The 17,134-nt window shown below is 47.7% G+C and overlaps 2 protein-coding genes across 2 annotated transcripts; both read left to right on the top strand.

Annotated features, from left to right (window-relative positions):
* Nucleotides 1-1,027: 1,027 nt before the first annotated feature.
* Nucleotides 1,028-9,022, top strand: cfap161 (cilia and flagella associated protein 161; the record flags this gene model as incomplete). The annotated part of the gene is made up of 10 exons (XM_080002939.1): nucleotides 1,028-1,123; nucleotides 2,014-2,155; nucleotides 2,701-2,814; nucleotides 4,281-4,348; nucleotides 5,364-5,581; nucleotides 6,558-6,639; nucleotides 7,871-7,906; nucleotides 8,059-8,181; nucleotides 8,662-8,735; nucleotides 8,836-9,022. The coding sequence occupies 10 exons, from the start codon at nucleotides 1,028-1,030 to the stop codon at nucleotides 9,020-9,022; spliced, it is 1,140 nt and encodes a 379-aa protein (XP_079859065.1).
* A 2,293-nt stretch (nucleotides 9,023-11,315) lies between these two features.
* On the top strand, nucleotides 11,316-14,994 carry LOC307232056 (high affinity choline transporter 1-like; the record flags this gene model as incomplete). Its single annotated transcript, XM_080002937.1, has 8 exons — nucleotides 11,316-11,499; nucleotides 11,621-11,734; nucleotides 12,455-12,610; nucleotides 12,722-12,870; nucleotides 12,949-13,095; nucleotides 13,523-13,676; nucleotides 14,170-14,387; nucleotides 14,479-14,994. The coding sequence occupies 8 exons, from the start codon at nucleotides 11,316-11,318 to the stop codon at nucleotides 14,992-14,994; spliced, it is 1,638 nt and encodes a 545-aa protein (XP_079859063.1).
* Nucleotides 14,995-17,134: the final 2,140 nt, after the last annotated feature.

The raw sequence follows: 17,134 nt of genomic DNA, 5'->3' as shown, positions 1-17,134 counted from the left end.
GCGCGTAAAGACTTTCATTAGTGAGTTCAACGGTGAGATACAACATTGCATTTATTGACATTTTAGTTGTCCCTGTTGGCCTGAGCCGCTCTGCTGTTCTCAAGCCCCAACTTCACTCCTACTCAGAGACACCTCATCCTGCGTCCTGTACCTGAGAAGCTTATCTGCTTGGTCCGTCGTGTGCCAGAGTCCACAGGCTTTGCTGCTCTTATCTTTACTGACACCAGTTGCTGCTCGACCGTCTTCACCTCTGAGGCTCCTGGTTTGTAAAAGACGAACATACTGTCTTAAAAGCTGTTCCATGTAAGATAAAAGGCTCAAATATGAGTGGACAGCAATTTGCGAGGGAAAAAATACCAAAAAATAAATACACTCAGAATCCCAACAAAAAGATGGATATGAAGGTTATGAAGACTCAAACAAACGACAGGGGGATGAATTATTGAATCTTTGAATTGTTGACATTTCAGCCGTTCAATATTTATAAACATTCTTTCCCTGCAGACAAGGAGTTGTTAATTTGCTTTTTCCACCGCACGGTGCATTAATTCATTTGCAGACACTTGTTCAAAGTGACTTACAATGAGTGCATTTGTCATTAGCAGGCGAAACAAATCAGCACCAGTCTTCAGAAAGGTCTTCAATAGGAACAAGTACAATTTGCGTCAAAACCATCCTGACACCAAGAAGCAGCTTTTTCACCATTTCCACACCACTACCACATCGCTGGCGTGTCACTACCACATGGCTGCCGCAACCTTGCGCATCGCTGCCGCCTCGCTGTCGCCTCTCTGCTACTACCATGCGCATCGCTGATGCATCACTACCACATCGCTGCAGCTACCATGCGCATCGCTGGTGCTTCAGTACCGCATCGCTGCCACTACCATGCGCATCGCTGTCGCCTCGCTGCTACTACCATGTGCATCGCTGTTGCCTCGCTGCTACTACAATGTGCATCGCTGATGCATCACTACCACATCGCTGCTACTACCATGCGCATCGCTGTCGCCTCGCTGCTACTACCATGTGCATCGCTGTCGCCTTGCTGCTACTACCATGCGCATCGCTGATGCATCACTACCACATCGCTGCAGCTACCATGCGCATCGCTGGTGCTTCAGTACCGCATCGCTGCTACTACCATGCGCATCGCTGGCGGTTCATTACCGCATCGCTGGCGTTTCATTACCGCATCGCTGCCACTACCATGCGCACCGCTGGCGCTTCATTACTGCATCGCTGCCACTACGATGCGCGGTAATGGCGCTTCATTACCGCATCGCTTAATGCAATGCCACTACCATGCGCACCGCTGGCGCTTCATTACCGCATGGCTGCTACTACCATGGGCATCGCTGGCGCTTCATTACCGCATGGCTGCTACTACCATGGGCATCGCTGGCGCTTCATTACCGCATCGCTGCCACTACCATGCGCGGTGCTGGCGCTTCATTACCGCATCGCTGCTACTACCATGGGCATCGCTGGCGCTTCATTACCGCATGGCTGCCACTACCATGCGCACCGCTGGCGCTTCATTAATGCATCGCTGCCACTACCATGCGCACCGCTGGCGCTTCATGACCGCATCGCTGCCACTACCATGCGCACAGCTGGCGCTTCATTACCGCATCGCTGCCACTACTATGCGCACTGCTGCCGTATCGCCGCCGTGTCGCTGCCGCATCACTGCTGCATCGCTGATCCGTTTCTGCCAGATTGGAGACTCCTGCGCCTACCGCATCATGTTTTAAGGGGCCAGGGGCTGGGATACAGCCCCCCCCCCCATCTTTTCTTCTCGCGCTCGGTGTGTCCCCACAACCCCAAAAAGACAACATGACGAGGCCTCTTGCAGCACCTCAAGACACGCATCAACATACCAGCGCTGGCCACCGCTCTCCAGCACCACGAGACACCGCATTCCTCACATTTCTCATCCAAGGCTTCACCTGTGCCCTCCACCCACAAAAAGTCATCCCATTCGCCTCCCACACCTGCTCCAACCTCCAGTCAGACACCAGCGAGCACAAAGTCGTCGACAGTTTGTTAGAGAAGGAGGTTAAGGAGGGTTTCATGATCAGACCCTTCCAGCCGCCTCCCTTCCCACTCTTTGGCATTAGCACCATCCGGATCGCCGCTAGCAAATACACCGGTAAGAGACGGCTCATCATCGACCTCTCATCTCCACACGGCCCAAATATTCCTGGCATTAACAGCTGCATTCCTATCACCAATACCTTTAAAGTACTGCCTCTCTGTCCCAACTTTTGGGGTCCTTTGGGGAGGCAACTATTACTTGCAGGAGCAGCCCAAAACTTTTTGATTTACTCTCCGGAAGCATTGTGCTGGATCCTGATCAACAACTACAAACTCCCATCTGGTTCGTTTGGCGCCGTCATCATCTCCTCCCGGTCGTGGCATCCTTTCAGTCTTCAATGAGCTTGGAGCACCACTCGCACTGGAGCGGACAGAAGGACCCTCCACCTCTGTGGAGTTCCTCGGCATCAGACTAGATCCCATCTCTTCCCAGGCTTCCTTGCCAAAAGAGAAATTACACTGCATCACTGTTTTTATCCCATTATCTTATCATTTCTTGTTGCACCAAACGTCAACTCCTTTCCCTACTCGGTCACTTGAACTACGCTCTCCGCATAACGCTCCACAGACGATCCTTCATCTCCAACCTCCTCGCCTCAGCCTCATCCGTTCCCTCCGTCGCCCCCATCACCTTCTTTGACGAAGACACCATCACTCAACCTGAAGACGTTCAGCTGTCCAGGGGCGCCGCCCTACCACCAGGTTTCCAGGGCAGTAGATGGTTTTCATCCGAGCGGCTCCGGGGAATTTGCCTCCTTTGAACACCAAAGCTCCTTCATCCGCCCTCCATGAGCTTTCCTCCACAGTCATTGCAGCGTGCCCGCGGGGGTCACCGGTGGTCCCGCAAGAACCACCCTCATTTAAAGCGACAACAGTCGTGGTCCTAAATCATCAACAAAGGATGTTCCCGTTCCCTGGACATCAAGCAATGCCTGCACCGCCTCGCCTGGATCTCTTCACCTCGCGTGCCGCTCACACTCCCGGCTTTCATTTCATTTCATTTCATTACGTTTCCGTCGCTCATCCTCGCTTCACGCTTCAGAAATCCAGCCGCTTGGCTCCAGACTCCCAGGTCCACCTCCACTCCCATCCTCCCGTTTTCTGCCATGATCTCCAACGGACTCCCCGGCCACTCCACCCCCGTCGCCGCCTCCCGACACGTGGCCGTCGCCGGCCTCGCTCCTCCCACCCGCCTGCATCATGCGGATCGTGCTTCAGGCCGTTTCACATTCCCTGTCCCATAGCCCTGCCCTCCCCTGATCCCGTCACGATCTCTGGCTTCCTTACACACATGCCCATTCTTCCTCCGCGCGCCGCACCATTACAGCAGTCTGCCTCTGCGGCATTAAGGTCTTCATAAAGTTATTGACAGGCGGCCCCTGCTCCCGAATCAACCCTGTTCACATCCCCATGCTGCTCAAAGGGCTCCCACCACAGGAACTTCAACTTCCTTACAAATGCGGCCGCTCACCACCCACCTACTACACTGCTGTATACTGTGTGTGTGTGTGTGTGTGTGTGTGTGTGTGTGTGCGTGCGTCCCTCGTGGACTGTGGCTTGTCAGCGGGTGGTCGGCGGTTGTGGAAGCAGAAATCGAGCAAATACGACGAACGAAGGCCGCTGTGAGAAATGACGGTGTTAGACTGCCCCCTGGCGGCACTGGGGGGCGGAACCACAACAACACGACGCGGTCCGTTGCCATGGAAACCACAACACTGCGCGTACGCGGACACGCGGTGGCTGACGTGGGAGGACGTCGTCGGGGGTTTGGTGGTTAAATAAACTTGGGTTTGGCGTCATGGCCTACAAGAGAAGTTACTCTTCAAACGTGAGACAGGGAAACTGGATCGAGGAATGTTACTTGGAAGAGGTGCGTTCAAATGGTGTGTGTGCGTGTGTGTGCGTGTGTGTGTGTGTGTGTGTGTGTGTGCGTGTGTGTGCGTGTGTGTCCGACCTGAATACACACTCGTTTAAACTTAATCTTTAAATATTTTATACAAGCATATTCTGCATAATGATTTACTGACTTTTATGATTTAAAAATCTGCATTTTATCACAACACATCTTGTTTTCAAGATTTGTGTGTGTGTGTGTGTGTGTGTGTGTGTGTGTGTGTGTGTGTGTGTGTGTGTGCGTGCGTGGGTGCGTGAATTTCAGGAAAATCTGAGAGAATATTTAGGGAGGAGGGAGAGGGGAGAGCTCACTGTTCAGAAAAGTGGCCTCCTGAAGGAAAACATCCTTAAACAGGTAAGTCAGACAGAGTTTGTCGTCATCACCTGTGACGTCATCCGACCGTAAACGCACGCTATCTGCTGTCAGGTGACGTCAGCAGTGCTGTGTCAGTGCTCGTGTTTGTGTGCGTAACAATGAATATTTTGAGTTAAGAGCGACATTATAATATTCAGGTTAATTTTCCACTTTCCTGCAATATTTGTTATTGTGTACAGTTAACGGTGAATTTTACTGCATATTCCCTCTGGGCATGAACAAAGTATCTATCTGTCTGTCTGTCTGTCTGTCTGTCTGTCTGTCTGTCTATCAGTCTGTCTGTCTGTCTGTCTGAATATCAGTCTTTCTGTCTGTCTGTCTGTCTGTCTGTCTATCTATCTATCTAGTGTATAGAATATAGGTATGAGAAAAATATGTATTTACTTCTTCCTGCTCCTTTTAAAACATGTATTTATTAATGTATCCATGTATTAATTATTTTGTTTTTTTAATTTAGTGCCCATATATTACTAAATATTTCCTTAGATGTTCTTTTTTATTCATTTTCAATCAATCAATCAATAAATCAATCAATCAAGTGTAGCTAGTATCATGAATGGTAGTGTATAAGATTCAAGATTCAAAATGTTTTAAAATCTATTGGAAAATGGATAGTTAATTATTTACATATTTACATATAAAAAATAAACATATGATCATAAATATATATTTATTTTTTATGTAAATAATTAACTATCCACCTGTACTATATTAAAGTACAGTTGCAGGTAAAAAACATCAAATTAAGTCATATTGAGTCATTTTCCTTTCTATTTAATAATTGGCTGTTTCGATCACATGTTAAATATATTCAGGCATCAACGAAGAAGAAGAGTTGGTTGGTTGGTTGAGAGTGAGGGAATCATGAAAGAACTGCTGTCAAGGACTCCATCTCTGGGACTGTCCTGTGCCACAACCCTGCCCATACAGCGGCTCGCCATGAATCTTTCAAAGAAGTGCTTTTGTGTGTGTGTGTGTGCGTGTTGCTCTGCAGGTGTCTCTGACTCCGTCGCAGGACGGCAGAGTGCACTTCGGGGACGTTGTGATGCTGCTGAACGTGGCGGGTCCCGCCAGCGAGTGCAGCGTCATCAGCATCAACGCCGACATCGACGGTTTGACCAAAGACGCCGAACCTGTGATTAGAGCTCCGTGCCAAGTCAGTGCAGGAGGAAGCGTGAGAGCCTGCACGCGCACAGCGTTCATCATCACCAGGTGCACACACACACGCCCCCACGCACACACACACACACACACACACACACACACACACGCGCGCGCACACACCAGCATCATGCTATCTATGCCAGGAATTCTAAATAATTATTTTTTTGGCCTGTGAACCCAGTTTTAGGTCCCACAATTACAGTCACAACAGTAATACGAGAGTGTGAGAATCTTTCTACTTTTTTTCATTTTATTATTATTATTTTGGTGCCAGTGTCACCTGTGTATTGGCCGCCCGGGTTTGTCCCTTTTGACCCTTGTGTTCCACGCATACGCCATTGTAATCTTCAGTCCTAAATACATGTCCATGTGCAGTTCTCCACGGTCTCATGTTTCCTCATCATTTGTTGTTGTACCAAAGAGTAGAAAGAGCATACAGTACAACAATCACTCATTTCATCAGGATCAGAATCTGCTCATTTGTTTATAAGTCCATTTTCATATACGTAGAATTTTTCATGGTTTTGAATTTGAATTTGGCGCACTGTAGTGCAGACAGATGAGTGGCCTAAAAAAAAGATAATGCTTACCATTTAAAAAAAGAAGATAGATAAATCACTAAATAATATACAAAAAATATCATTAATTAATTTGAAAAAATAATAAACTAAACCAAGTACAAAACTCATTACTGGTCAAAGTATAGATATTCCACATTGCATATTGGCAACTGTTTAATATGAATTTTCATTGACTACTTTTACTTGATTGTTGTATCATAGAGCATGGAATGTGCTCCAAATGGTTCCAACCCCACTTATCTACATAAAAAAACAAAATCCAAAACACATCAATCGAAAATCAATTCATCAGTCTAGAAATGTCTCAGGGTCTCAGAAACGTCCCGAAAATCTTTGTGCTTATTAAGTGTCCCCATGTGGGGTTGCGACCCGAATGTTGAGGACCTCTGATCGTCACGGTGAAATGGAAGCTTCTTGACAAACCGCTTGTTGTGTGCGCACAGTGTGGACGGCAGCCCAGCGGGATCAGCGCTGCATTACGAGCAGAGCTTCACCCTGAGAACAACCAGGGGTTTTGCGGGGGAAGTGAGTGACTCCACGGCGTGCGCACACACACACACACACACACGAACACGCACACACACACATGAACACACACACACACACACAGACATGAGCACACACACACACAAACACACACACACAGACATGAGCACACACACACACACACACACACACACACACACACACACACACACACACACACACACAGACACATGAGCACACACACAGACACATGAACACACACAGACACACACACACACACACACACACACACACAGACACATGAGCACACACACACACACACACACACACATGAACACACACACACACACACACGAGCACAGACAGCCACACATGAACACACATACACACACACAGACATGAGCACACACACACACACACACACACACACAGACATGAGCACACACACACACACACACACACACACACACACACACACACACACACACACAGTTACATGAGCACACACACACACACACAGACACATGAGCACACACACAGACACATGAACACACACAGACACACACACACACACACACACACACACAGACACATGAGCACACACACAGACACATGAACACACACAGACACACACACACACACACACACACACACACACAGACACATGAGCACACACACAGACACATGAACACACACAGACACACACACACACACACAGACACACACACACACACACACACACACACACACACACACACACACACACACACAGACACATGAGCACACACACAGACACATGAACACACACAGACACACACACACACACGAGCACAGACACCCACACATGAACACACACACACATACACACACACACACAGAGACATGAGCACACACACACACACACACAGACACATGAGCACACACACACACACACAGACACACACACACACACACACACACACACACACACACACATACGAACACAGACACACGCACATGAACACACACACATGAACACACACACACACACACACACACACACACGAACACAGACACACACACACGAACACAGACACACACACATGAACACACACACACACACACACACACACACACACACAGACACATGAACACAGACACATACACATGAACACACACACACACACACACACACACAGTGCTCTTAAAACGTCATGCACTTGTTGTGGAGTCATTGATGTCCTGAATGTGTAACCTATTTGTTTGTGTTTATTTCTACCTTGTGCTCCAGCTGTGTTTGGCCAGCGACCTGCAGTCCTTCTACAAGGTCGTCCTCCTCTTATCACTTCACTTTCTAAATGAGGGAACAATGGATGTGTTTATGTGGTGATGGGCGACCACCACGACGTAAGCGTCCTCAACCTCGTCTCAAATCTCACGCACGTTCCCTTTGTCCTGTGTTTCTTTTCACGGCCTCAGTGTGCGAAGAAGTCCCGCCTCCAGGAAGTCAGCCTGCACGGGGATCCTTCTTTTCTGTCGTGGTGGAAGGTCGTGCACTTTGACCCCCAGCAGAGGCTCGAACACGAGGGCCTTCCTGTTCCCGTGAGTCCGTCTCGACCGTGGCCCTTAAAACAGCTCTGATGCAGTTCATGTACTTGGACCCTTTGAACTTACTTAGAAACATAATTTGAAACATACTTTGAAATATACTTAGAAACATTCTTAGATTGGATGCAGTTTAGGCTTCATTTGATCTTAAAAAGTCTTACACCTCATAAACTAACATAAGGTTAAATGAGATGAGGTGAGAAAGGTGGAGTCAGTAAGTCAGAGCACGCTCACAAAATATAAACAATGAAAAATATTAAATATTAAACAAAATAAAAACAAGTAATAGGCACTAAATACACAATAAAGATCTACAATTGAACAAAAATATAATTAAAATATAAAAATATGGCAGTGATAACAGTAATGCAGTCCTAACACAGCAAACCCTTTGAGTTCCCTGCAAAGCTCTAACAAACCTGATAAAAGCCGAGGTTGATTCTCATGTTTGTCCTGGATCCTGAATCTCAACAGGCAGATTTTAAAGTTCTGATCATTCACCGCAAGACCAACCAGGCTCTGGCTGTTCTGCACGATCAAGTCCTTTGGTAATAACAGCCAAATAACACCACACAAAAACAACACAAAAACAACACAAAAACAACACAACCGCAGCTGGTTTGGAGACAACAGTCGTGTTTTCCGCAGGACGCCGTTTGGCCGTGAGTACGAGGTGACGGCCCACACCTTCCTGGACTCCCACAGAGCGGAGCAGGGCAACAACCACTGGGCGTTCTCCACCTCCGAACCCGCGGCCGAGGAGCCGGCGCCGCGGGACGGCCCCCGACAAGCAGCCGGCGCCGCCGAGCCCCCGCAGCCCGGCTCCGCCCCATGAGAGCGGACCCGCATGCGCGGATTCGCGCGCGCTCCCACGCGGTCAAACAGGAAGCGGGGATGTGCACACGGCCCACAATAAATACGACTCTTTGCTTGAATTTCTCCTGGTTCTGTACGTTGATCGTGTGGAATAGAAATGCAGCAACTGATCGGCCGATGGGCACCGTGCATCTCTGACGCTGTGATCAAGAGAAGACCTCTCCTGTTTAGCAGAGGGGTGTCCTACAGGTTTAGTAGAGCGTAAAGGTCAGACCCAGATAAGGTGACACGTTGCGGGCACCGTCAGCACTATCAGAACAACGTTCATTTACAAAGCAAACGAGTTGAGGATCAATGATTCAGCTGTTAAGGAATAGTAAACAAATAACCTGCTGCTATTATTGGAAGAGATGCATCCAGACGGAGCCCCCAGAGCGACCCTGCCTCTGGATTGTGGAACAAAGGCGCGCACGCACGCACGCACGAACGCACGCACGCACGCACGCACGCACGCACGCACGCACGCACGAACGCACGCACGCACGCACGCACGCACGCACGCACGCACGCACGCACGCACGCACGCACCAGGTGTATTTACACAGATCTCACTTTGACACCAGTACCATGGTGGGGTCAGTAAAAACTACTGTGACGCAAACCCCGCTGATAACTACCGAGCTACGGTGGCCCTGAGGTGCAAAACACAACGGCAAATAAAAAAAACAAGGAAATCAAAAGACACAACAGCGTTAACTCCGCCCCCTACGAGAAGGATGGCTGCTGATTGGATAATTTAGGGCACGGGTCTCTTTGTGGCCCCTACTTGACATCAAAGTTTAGTGTTAGTTTAGAGGTAGAGTCTCACCCAGACTCTACCTCCAGCGGCCCCCAGGTAAGTTGAGTTTGAGGTGGTCAGGTCGGTTATTTGTTATTTGTTATTTGTAATTTGGTGTTGTGTTTTGCACTTCAGGGCCACCGTAGGTAACACTTCGGTGTCCCAGTCCAATCAAGTCTTAAAGTCAGTATTCCCGCAGGTCAGAGCTGCCCAGCCTGCAGACTGCCCTGGTGTGTGCTGTGAAAACTGATGTTCCACGACAACATTACAACCTTGTTTTTTTTCTTTTTGTAATAAATGTTCTTCTTGCTGTTTCAATACACTCCTTCTGCGGTCGTATATTCAACCACTGCGAGGCGCATCCTCCTGGTTACTGATTCACCGCCACGGTTCCCCCTCAGCTCCTTCCTCCTCCGTGAAGGACAAGACATGCAGGTTCAGACGCACCACGCGGCCAGGACTCTGGTAAACGATAAAACACCTGTACAATTAATTGTCATTGGTTTTGGACTCAACCTCTTTGACAGTGATGACCTTTAAATGTTTTACATTGTGAATAACTGCAGAACGGGTGTCGTCGTACCCACTGTCTCCTCCCAACACGGTGTAGTTCTTGAAAGGGTTTGGGTGGAGGTTGCCCGTATCTTCTTCGGATGATCAGCTGAAAGAGATAGTAAAGTAAACACGACGGCGGTAAAACTAAAGACCATTACTGTCTGGCGGCTCATGGAGGGAACATCTTTAGACTTTGTATCGCTGCACTCAAGGCTCTGCCGTGATCGAGAGAGCATCACAGGTCATCGCTGATGAGAGGAATGCAAACGTCCTGGAGGGAGTGACACTTTCAGACCCGGGAACATTACTGACACAGCACGGTTGTGGTGAGTATTTCTATTTTCGATTTTGGTTTTGGTTTTTATTTTCACATCGACATGCCCATAAAAGGAACATGGACATTCTGACCTTTGATACGACTCACTACAGAATGTGCATCGTGTAGAATGTGACAGGTCGAGCGGAAAAGGAGAAAAAGAAGGAAAGACGTGACGACTCTGTACGGTCTCACATTTCTTGAGGGACAATAATGTGTAGGACCACCCTCAGAGGTGCACGGAGCGCGTTGTCTCCGCTCCTCTTGCGGCTAACAATTTGTGTTTTTTCAGTCGAACTTGTTCACCCTGAAGGTTCAGAGCGACCTTCAGCACCCACTACCGGTCATTAAAACAGACCGCAGAAGACCGTGAACCTCTGTGTATTAACTATAGCTTTTTATGTGTTAATGTCCCCCCCCCACACACACACACACACACACACACACACACACCAAACACACACACACACACACCAAAGACACACACACACACACGCACACACACACACACACACACACACACACACACACACACACGCACACACACACACACACACGTTCTAGCTATATTTGGGGATTGGATGTGTATGGAGTAAATCGAAAATGGCAGTGAATGTTCCTGGACTGGCGGCGCTGGTGGGCTTCTATTTTTTCATTCTGCTGATCGGGATCTGGGCATCCAAGAGGTCCAAGAAAGAGGAGAAGAAATGCGAGGGCAGCAAGAGCGAGATCACCCTGGTCGGAGGCCGCGACATCAACGTCCTGGTCGGGATCTTCACCATGACAGGTGAGGCCGGTTTGCTCGCGCCAATGGATGAGATGTCTTGGACGAATGCATTTGCATCTAACTGCCTCTGTGCTCTGGGATGTGCTCTGGGATGTGCTCTGGGATGTGCCTTTGCCTGCAGCCACTTGGGTCGGTGGGGCGTATATACTGGGCACCTCTGAGGCGGTCTACTCCCCAAAGTTGGGTCTCATCTGGGCCGTGGGGCCTCCCGCTTACTTCTGCAACTTAGTACTGGGTGAGAAGCAATACTGAACTATGACTTCAAATGCAACAGAATGGAATGTAATCCCATAACTATTTTTCCCATCCAGGATCATCAGTCATACATTAAACTACCTCTAGGCAGGGCACCCTGGTGGACTTGATGACTGAATCGGGTAACTGAGATGACTAATTAAAGGCAACTTATTTTTCCTCGTGACTGGCATCTGTTAAAACCCTACGATCCGTGGTAAAATGAATTTGCGGCCACATCGTCCTGCGACTGCGATTGACCCATTATACAACATATTGCAGCTCAATTTAATCCATTCTGATGAAATCACTCGGGTTGACTCCAAGTGATTAAATAATGCGGCTCCAATTCCCCCTACTGATAAACCATTACAAAACCAACCCTGTAACTTTTGGAACATTTGTTAACGGCACAGGCAGCAAAATGAAGGAGTGAATAGTTTGCGCTGGGGGGCTTGCACACCCCGCGACATGCCGACTAAAAATGCTGTCACATGTCTTTTTACCCTAAAAGTCGTTCCATTATGAGTACACTGGCACATTATGTAGACCCATGAAGAGTTATGGTTGCTGGTGAATTGAAGTTCAATTTTTGGCAATAAGCCAGGAAAAAAAAGATGAAAATAAAAACTTTGATTTAAGAACATTTCATTTCAGAACAAGAGTATTCGTTTGTTTTTTTTTGTCACATTTTGTTCCTGTTCTGCTGTTTGTTCTTCAGCCGGGCTGTTCTTCGCCAAACCCATGAGATCAAAGCGTTACGTGACTATGCTGGACCCATTTCAGCGTTCCTACGGCAACCCTTTCACCACAGCGTTGTTGTTCCCTGCTCTGGTCGCCGATATTTTGTGGGTGGCCTGCATTCTTTCTGCTCTAGGTTTGCACACAATTAACCCCTCCTCACTAATTTCTATCTTTATACAGCAGCCCAGATCTGACGTTTCCTTCTGTTAATTATCTCAAATTCAGCGTTCTCTGTGTGTTCCAGGGGGGACGATTAGTGTCATCCTTGGAATTTCCTCCACCCTTTCCATCACTCTGTCAGCAGCCGTGGCGATCACTTACACGCTGCTGGGGGGGCTGTACTCCGTTGCCTACACAGATGTCATCCAGCTCTTCTTCATGCTCTTCGGCCTGGTAAGATACATGGAAAGCAACGACTGAGAATGTACCCAATGTGCTGCAGTTAAACAGGAATTGCCTTTTCTCTTGTAGTGGCTCTGTATCCCCTTCTTGGTTCTCAATCCTGCGTCTGGGGACATCACTCACACAGCCTTTCACAACCAGTCAAATAATAACTCCTGGATTGGGGAACTCAGGCTGGAGGATGCAGGAAAATGGACAGATGAGGCGTTGATTTTGGTCAGATTTTGTGTGTCTGTGTGTGTGTGTGTGTGTGTGTGTGTGTGTGTGTGTCTTTGTGTGTGTGTGTGTCTTTGTGTGTGTTTGTAAAAGTCTCTGAGTTGGAGCATCCGGATATTTGCCAGCCAAGCTCCTGGCCAGGCTTTCATTTATTCCAAGAGAAGAAGAGATCTTCATCTGCAATTTTACAGTTATTCCTAGATAATTAGGTCTAACATGTTTTAGTACTACTGATATGACTGTGACAAGAAAAGGCCCAGTGGTTGACATTTTAGTTCTACAGCATTATGACAGTAGAAACACAGTTCAATTATATCACACCACCAAAGAGGGCGTGTGTGCAGATCCGTGTGTGCCTGTTTGTTTTATGGCATGTGCTTGTTCGCATTCAAACGGTTTCATTTAACAACTTCTCTATGTGATGTAGGCTGTAGGAGGACTGGCGTACCAGTCTCTGTACCAGCGTATCCTGTCTGCTGCCTCCTCCACTCAGGCTCAGCTCACCTGCTTCGGTGCCGCTGCCATAACGTTTGTAGTCGGAATCCCTCCAGCGGTCATCGGTGCGGTGGCTGCCTCTGCAGGTATGCACCAACACATGATTACTCTTGCACAACAGGTAGGGTACACAAGCATGGTCTTCAGGCACACACAACTCTTTGGTTCTTACATGTTTCCTCCTTTTCTCGGGGCTATCCCGTGCCCTATAAGAGTGCCTTATTGCAGCCCTGGTCTCCATGTGTTGAGGCTGAGTCTAGCCCGACATTAGCCTCGCAAACATCAGCTTTTATGGTAATTATTGTCTGCATACTAACACAGTTTACAGATGCATCGATTACAGAAACACAATATGGATCAATGTTGTTTATTGAAATGTATTGTTAATTTTACCAAGCGTTTGTCTCTGTGCTCACCTGCACAGAGACAAACGCTCACTCAACGCTGAGACAACGCCGCATCCTTACACCTCCATTTTCCTTTGGCTATCTTCACTCTGTTGGCGAATATATGTCCTGCAACCTCGATCATCTTCCTGCCTGGAAAGACATTGTCCACCATCTCTCCATTGTCTTTCAGACTGGAACCAGACAGAATATGGCTTGCCCCCTCCTTATGAACGTGGGGAAGCAGGAAGGATCCTGCCGCTGGCCCTGCAGTACCTCACACCCCTCTGGGTGTCAGCGCTGGGTATCAGCTCCATAGCTGCAGCAGTCATGTCCTCGGTGGACTCAGTGCTGCTTTCCTCTGCATCTATGTTCACCCAAAACATATACAAAAGCACTCTGAGGAAAATGGTGTGTGTTTGTATGTGTCTTAACTAACTTTTAACTCTACTATTTGCAGGTTGCTAACCAGCAGTTTTGTCCCCTGACTTTCCTTCTGCAGGCGTCAGAGCGAGAGCTGCAGTGGGTGATCCGTCTCTGTGTTCTGTTGGTCGGCCTCGCTGGGACAGGCCTGGTCTTTGCTGACGACAGTGTGGTTGCGCTCTGGTTGATGAGCACAGACCTTCTCTACTGTTTGGTTGTTCCACAGCTCATCTGTGTGGTTCACTGCCCCTGGGCTAATATCTACGGAGCTATCACCGGCTACCTAGTAGGATTCGTCCTGCGCATCCTGAGCGGGGAGCCATCATTTGGGATCCCTTGTGTGATCTTGTACCCTGGCTGGAGGGAGGAGGATGGAGTCATTCAGCAGTACTTTCCCTACAGGACTCTAACTACGGTGTCCTCTCTGCTGTGCATCCTCACGGTGTCTCGCCTAGCCGAGCTGATCTTCTCTCACCGTCTCCTGCCTCGGTCCTGGGATGTGCTGAGGGTGTTTCGGGAGAAAGGACAAGCAGAGGAGGGAGACGAAAGCGTTCCCTCTGAGAAAACAAACTATATGTGTAATACACGCCTTTAGAATCTTCTAAAGGCGTGTATTACACTATCTACTCAAACTACACGTCCCTTCCGTGTTTACACATTCCTACATTCTCTGACACTTGTCTGTGCCTGAAGGCCACCTGCTGTTTTTAATTTTACTCCTCATTAAGATGCGAGATTTATTACCTAGTGAACTAATACACTTAGCATGCAGTCCGTCAATATCAACGTTCTGGACTGACGGATCAAATTTGTGTTGACCACCTCTTTTCTTGTCTGACTCTGGGTAAGATAGACAAAAACATATTTCCAAAAAAGAACAACTCGACAGGGCAGACGACGCACTAGTACAAAGACTTATTGATTTCAGCTTTGATCCAATATGGGCACAATAAAAACCTGTTAGAATTCTTGTATTCATTTTGATATCCATGTCCATGATTTAAGAGCTGCAATTAATACAGTATGTGTGTCAATATGCTACAATAAAATCATCTTTAAAAGTTCGGTCCAAATGTGGATCGTTTAAGTTATTTGTTGCCAATCAGGCAATGTATAAGAAAGGGATCATGTGAAGCCAGCGGGTCATTATTGCAAAATAACCCCTGACAGGGTGATCAGGTCCAGAAAGAACAGAAGCAGAAAAAATTGGCTTCAGTTGAAGAAATAAACTTTGGTTAAGAGGACTGTGTTAGCAATAGGACAACTATCTCAGTACCAAATATGGGACAAAAACATTTTGTCCAATGACTCGGCGCTATGGTGTTAAATATACACTGTATACTCATATTCTTAAAGGCAAAGGCAAAGGCAAAAAATGTGTATATTGTATGTAGTCTATAGCTTTAATAAAACTGCATCATTAAGTAAGCTTATGTGAATAAACCGCAAAATAAATTATCAAAGAAATCACAATTTGGACCTTTTCAGCAAAAAAAACAAAAAACTTTAAGTACAAAAGAGGAAAATAGGAACACGACTCACCAAGTCAGCCTTTTCCATGGATATTTTTGTTGCCGCTCTTGACTCATTCAAACAGTCCTTTGTCCCTTTGCACAGCCAGAGAGAAGTCCTTACATGACAAGTCACAGTTCGCTCATATCTGAAGTTCATTTTTGATCAGCTCTGCGCTGCATCTGTTTCTTGAGTCTGATCATTTAACGTTCATTGGAGAGAAAATCCTCTCTACAAGGGCATTTGAGCCTGGCACACTGAGGACAAATGAGACAATCCTGAACATGTTGATCAATTTGGCTTTCACTATGTTTTGGAAAACTGCCACCCACTTGTGGACATACTGACAGTCTGTCATTTTGAGGGCCACCGGCCACCCCAGCCTGCTCCAGGTGAGTGATGGAGAGCTCCTCATAGCTCCTCTAACTGAGAAGCAGATACTGAGAAGTGGCTGTGGATCTTTAAAACAATTGATTCATTATCAGCTGGCGTGCTTGCAAGTGTTGTGAGCTATGTGAGCTGGGCAATTAGCTTTTAGAATGTGATTGTTGGCACTGCTCAATAACGGAGTGGTGTTTTCCAAAGTTGACATTGACATTATCCGCTGCATAGGCTGCATGTTTCTAATATCCAGTTTATGATTATCCAGACAGTTTATCAGAGCTTGATGTATGCCATTTGCATTTGTTACTGTCTTCATAAAAGCCAAGTAACCTGCACTGCATTCCATCAGACACAGAAGTATCTCACACACGCTGGACATATATTTTTCTATTTCCCTTCCTTAAGGCATCGGTGGCAACTGAGAAATACACGGGCTCACCTCCGGTCGGGGACAGATCATCCAAAAAAAAAAATGTCATAGCTTAGTCCATGTTAAACCACACACACACATACGAGGCTTAACTTGGGATTTTGTAAGTGTGGCAGATTTGCCACCATACGCCACCCGAGTGGTGTTTTCAGGGAGCTCCGGCTCAGAGACACAGACGACGGGGTTTGTTAACACCAGTTTATTGTAGAGCGAAGGCTAGGCGTCGACAGCTGCCCCCTCCTGGAGCATGGGGTCTCGGGCTGCTGCGCTGCTGGTGACGGCGTGACCTGACTTGGCTGCTGCGGGGGCTGCTTGGAGGGGTGGCCTGGCTGCTGGGCTGCTGAATTGTCCTGGGAGTGGCTGCTGGCGGAGAAGCTAGCTGCCAGCGTTAACCTGTGGTGGTTGCTGC

This window comes from Zeus faber, assembly GCF_960531495.2.
Source record: "Zeus faber genome assembly, chromosome: 6".
NCBI classification, from domain to species: Eukaryota; Metazoa; Chordata; class Actinopteri; order Zeiformes; family Zeidae; genus Zeus; species Zeus faber.
The sequence above is the reverse complement of the archived record's forward strand: the minus strand, read 5'-3'. Positions and strand labels throughout refer to the sequence as shown.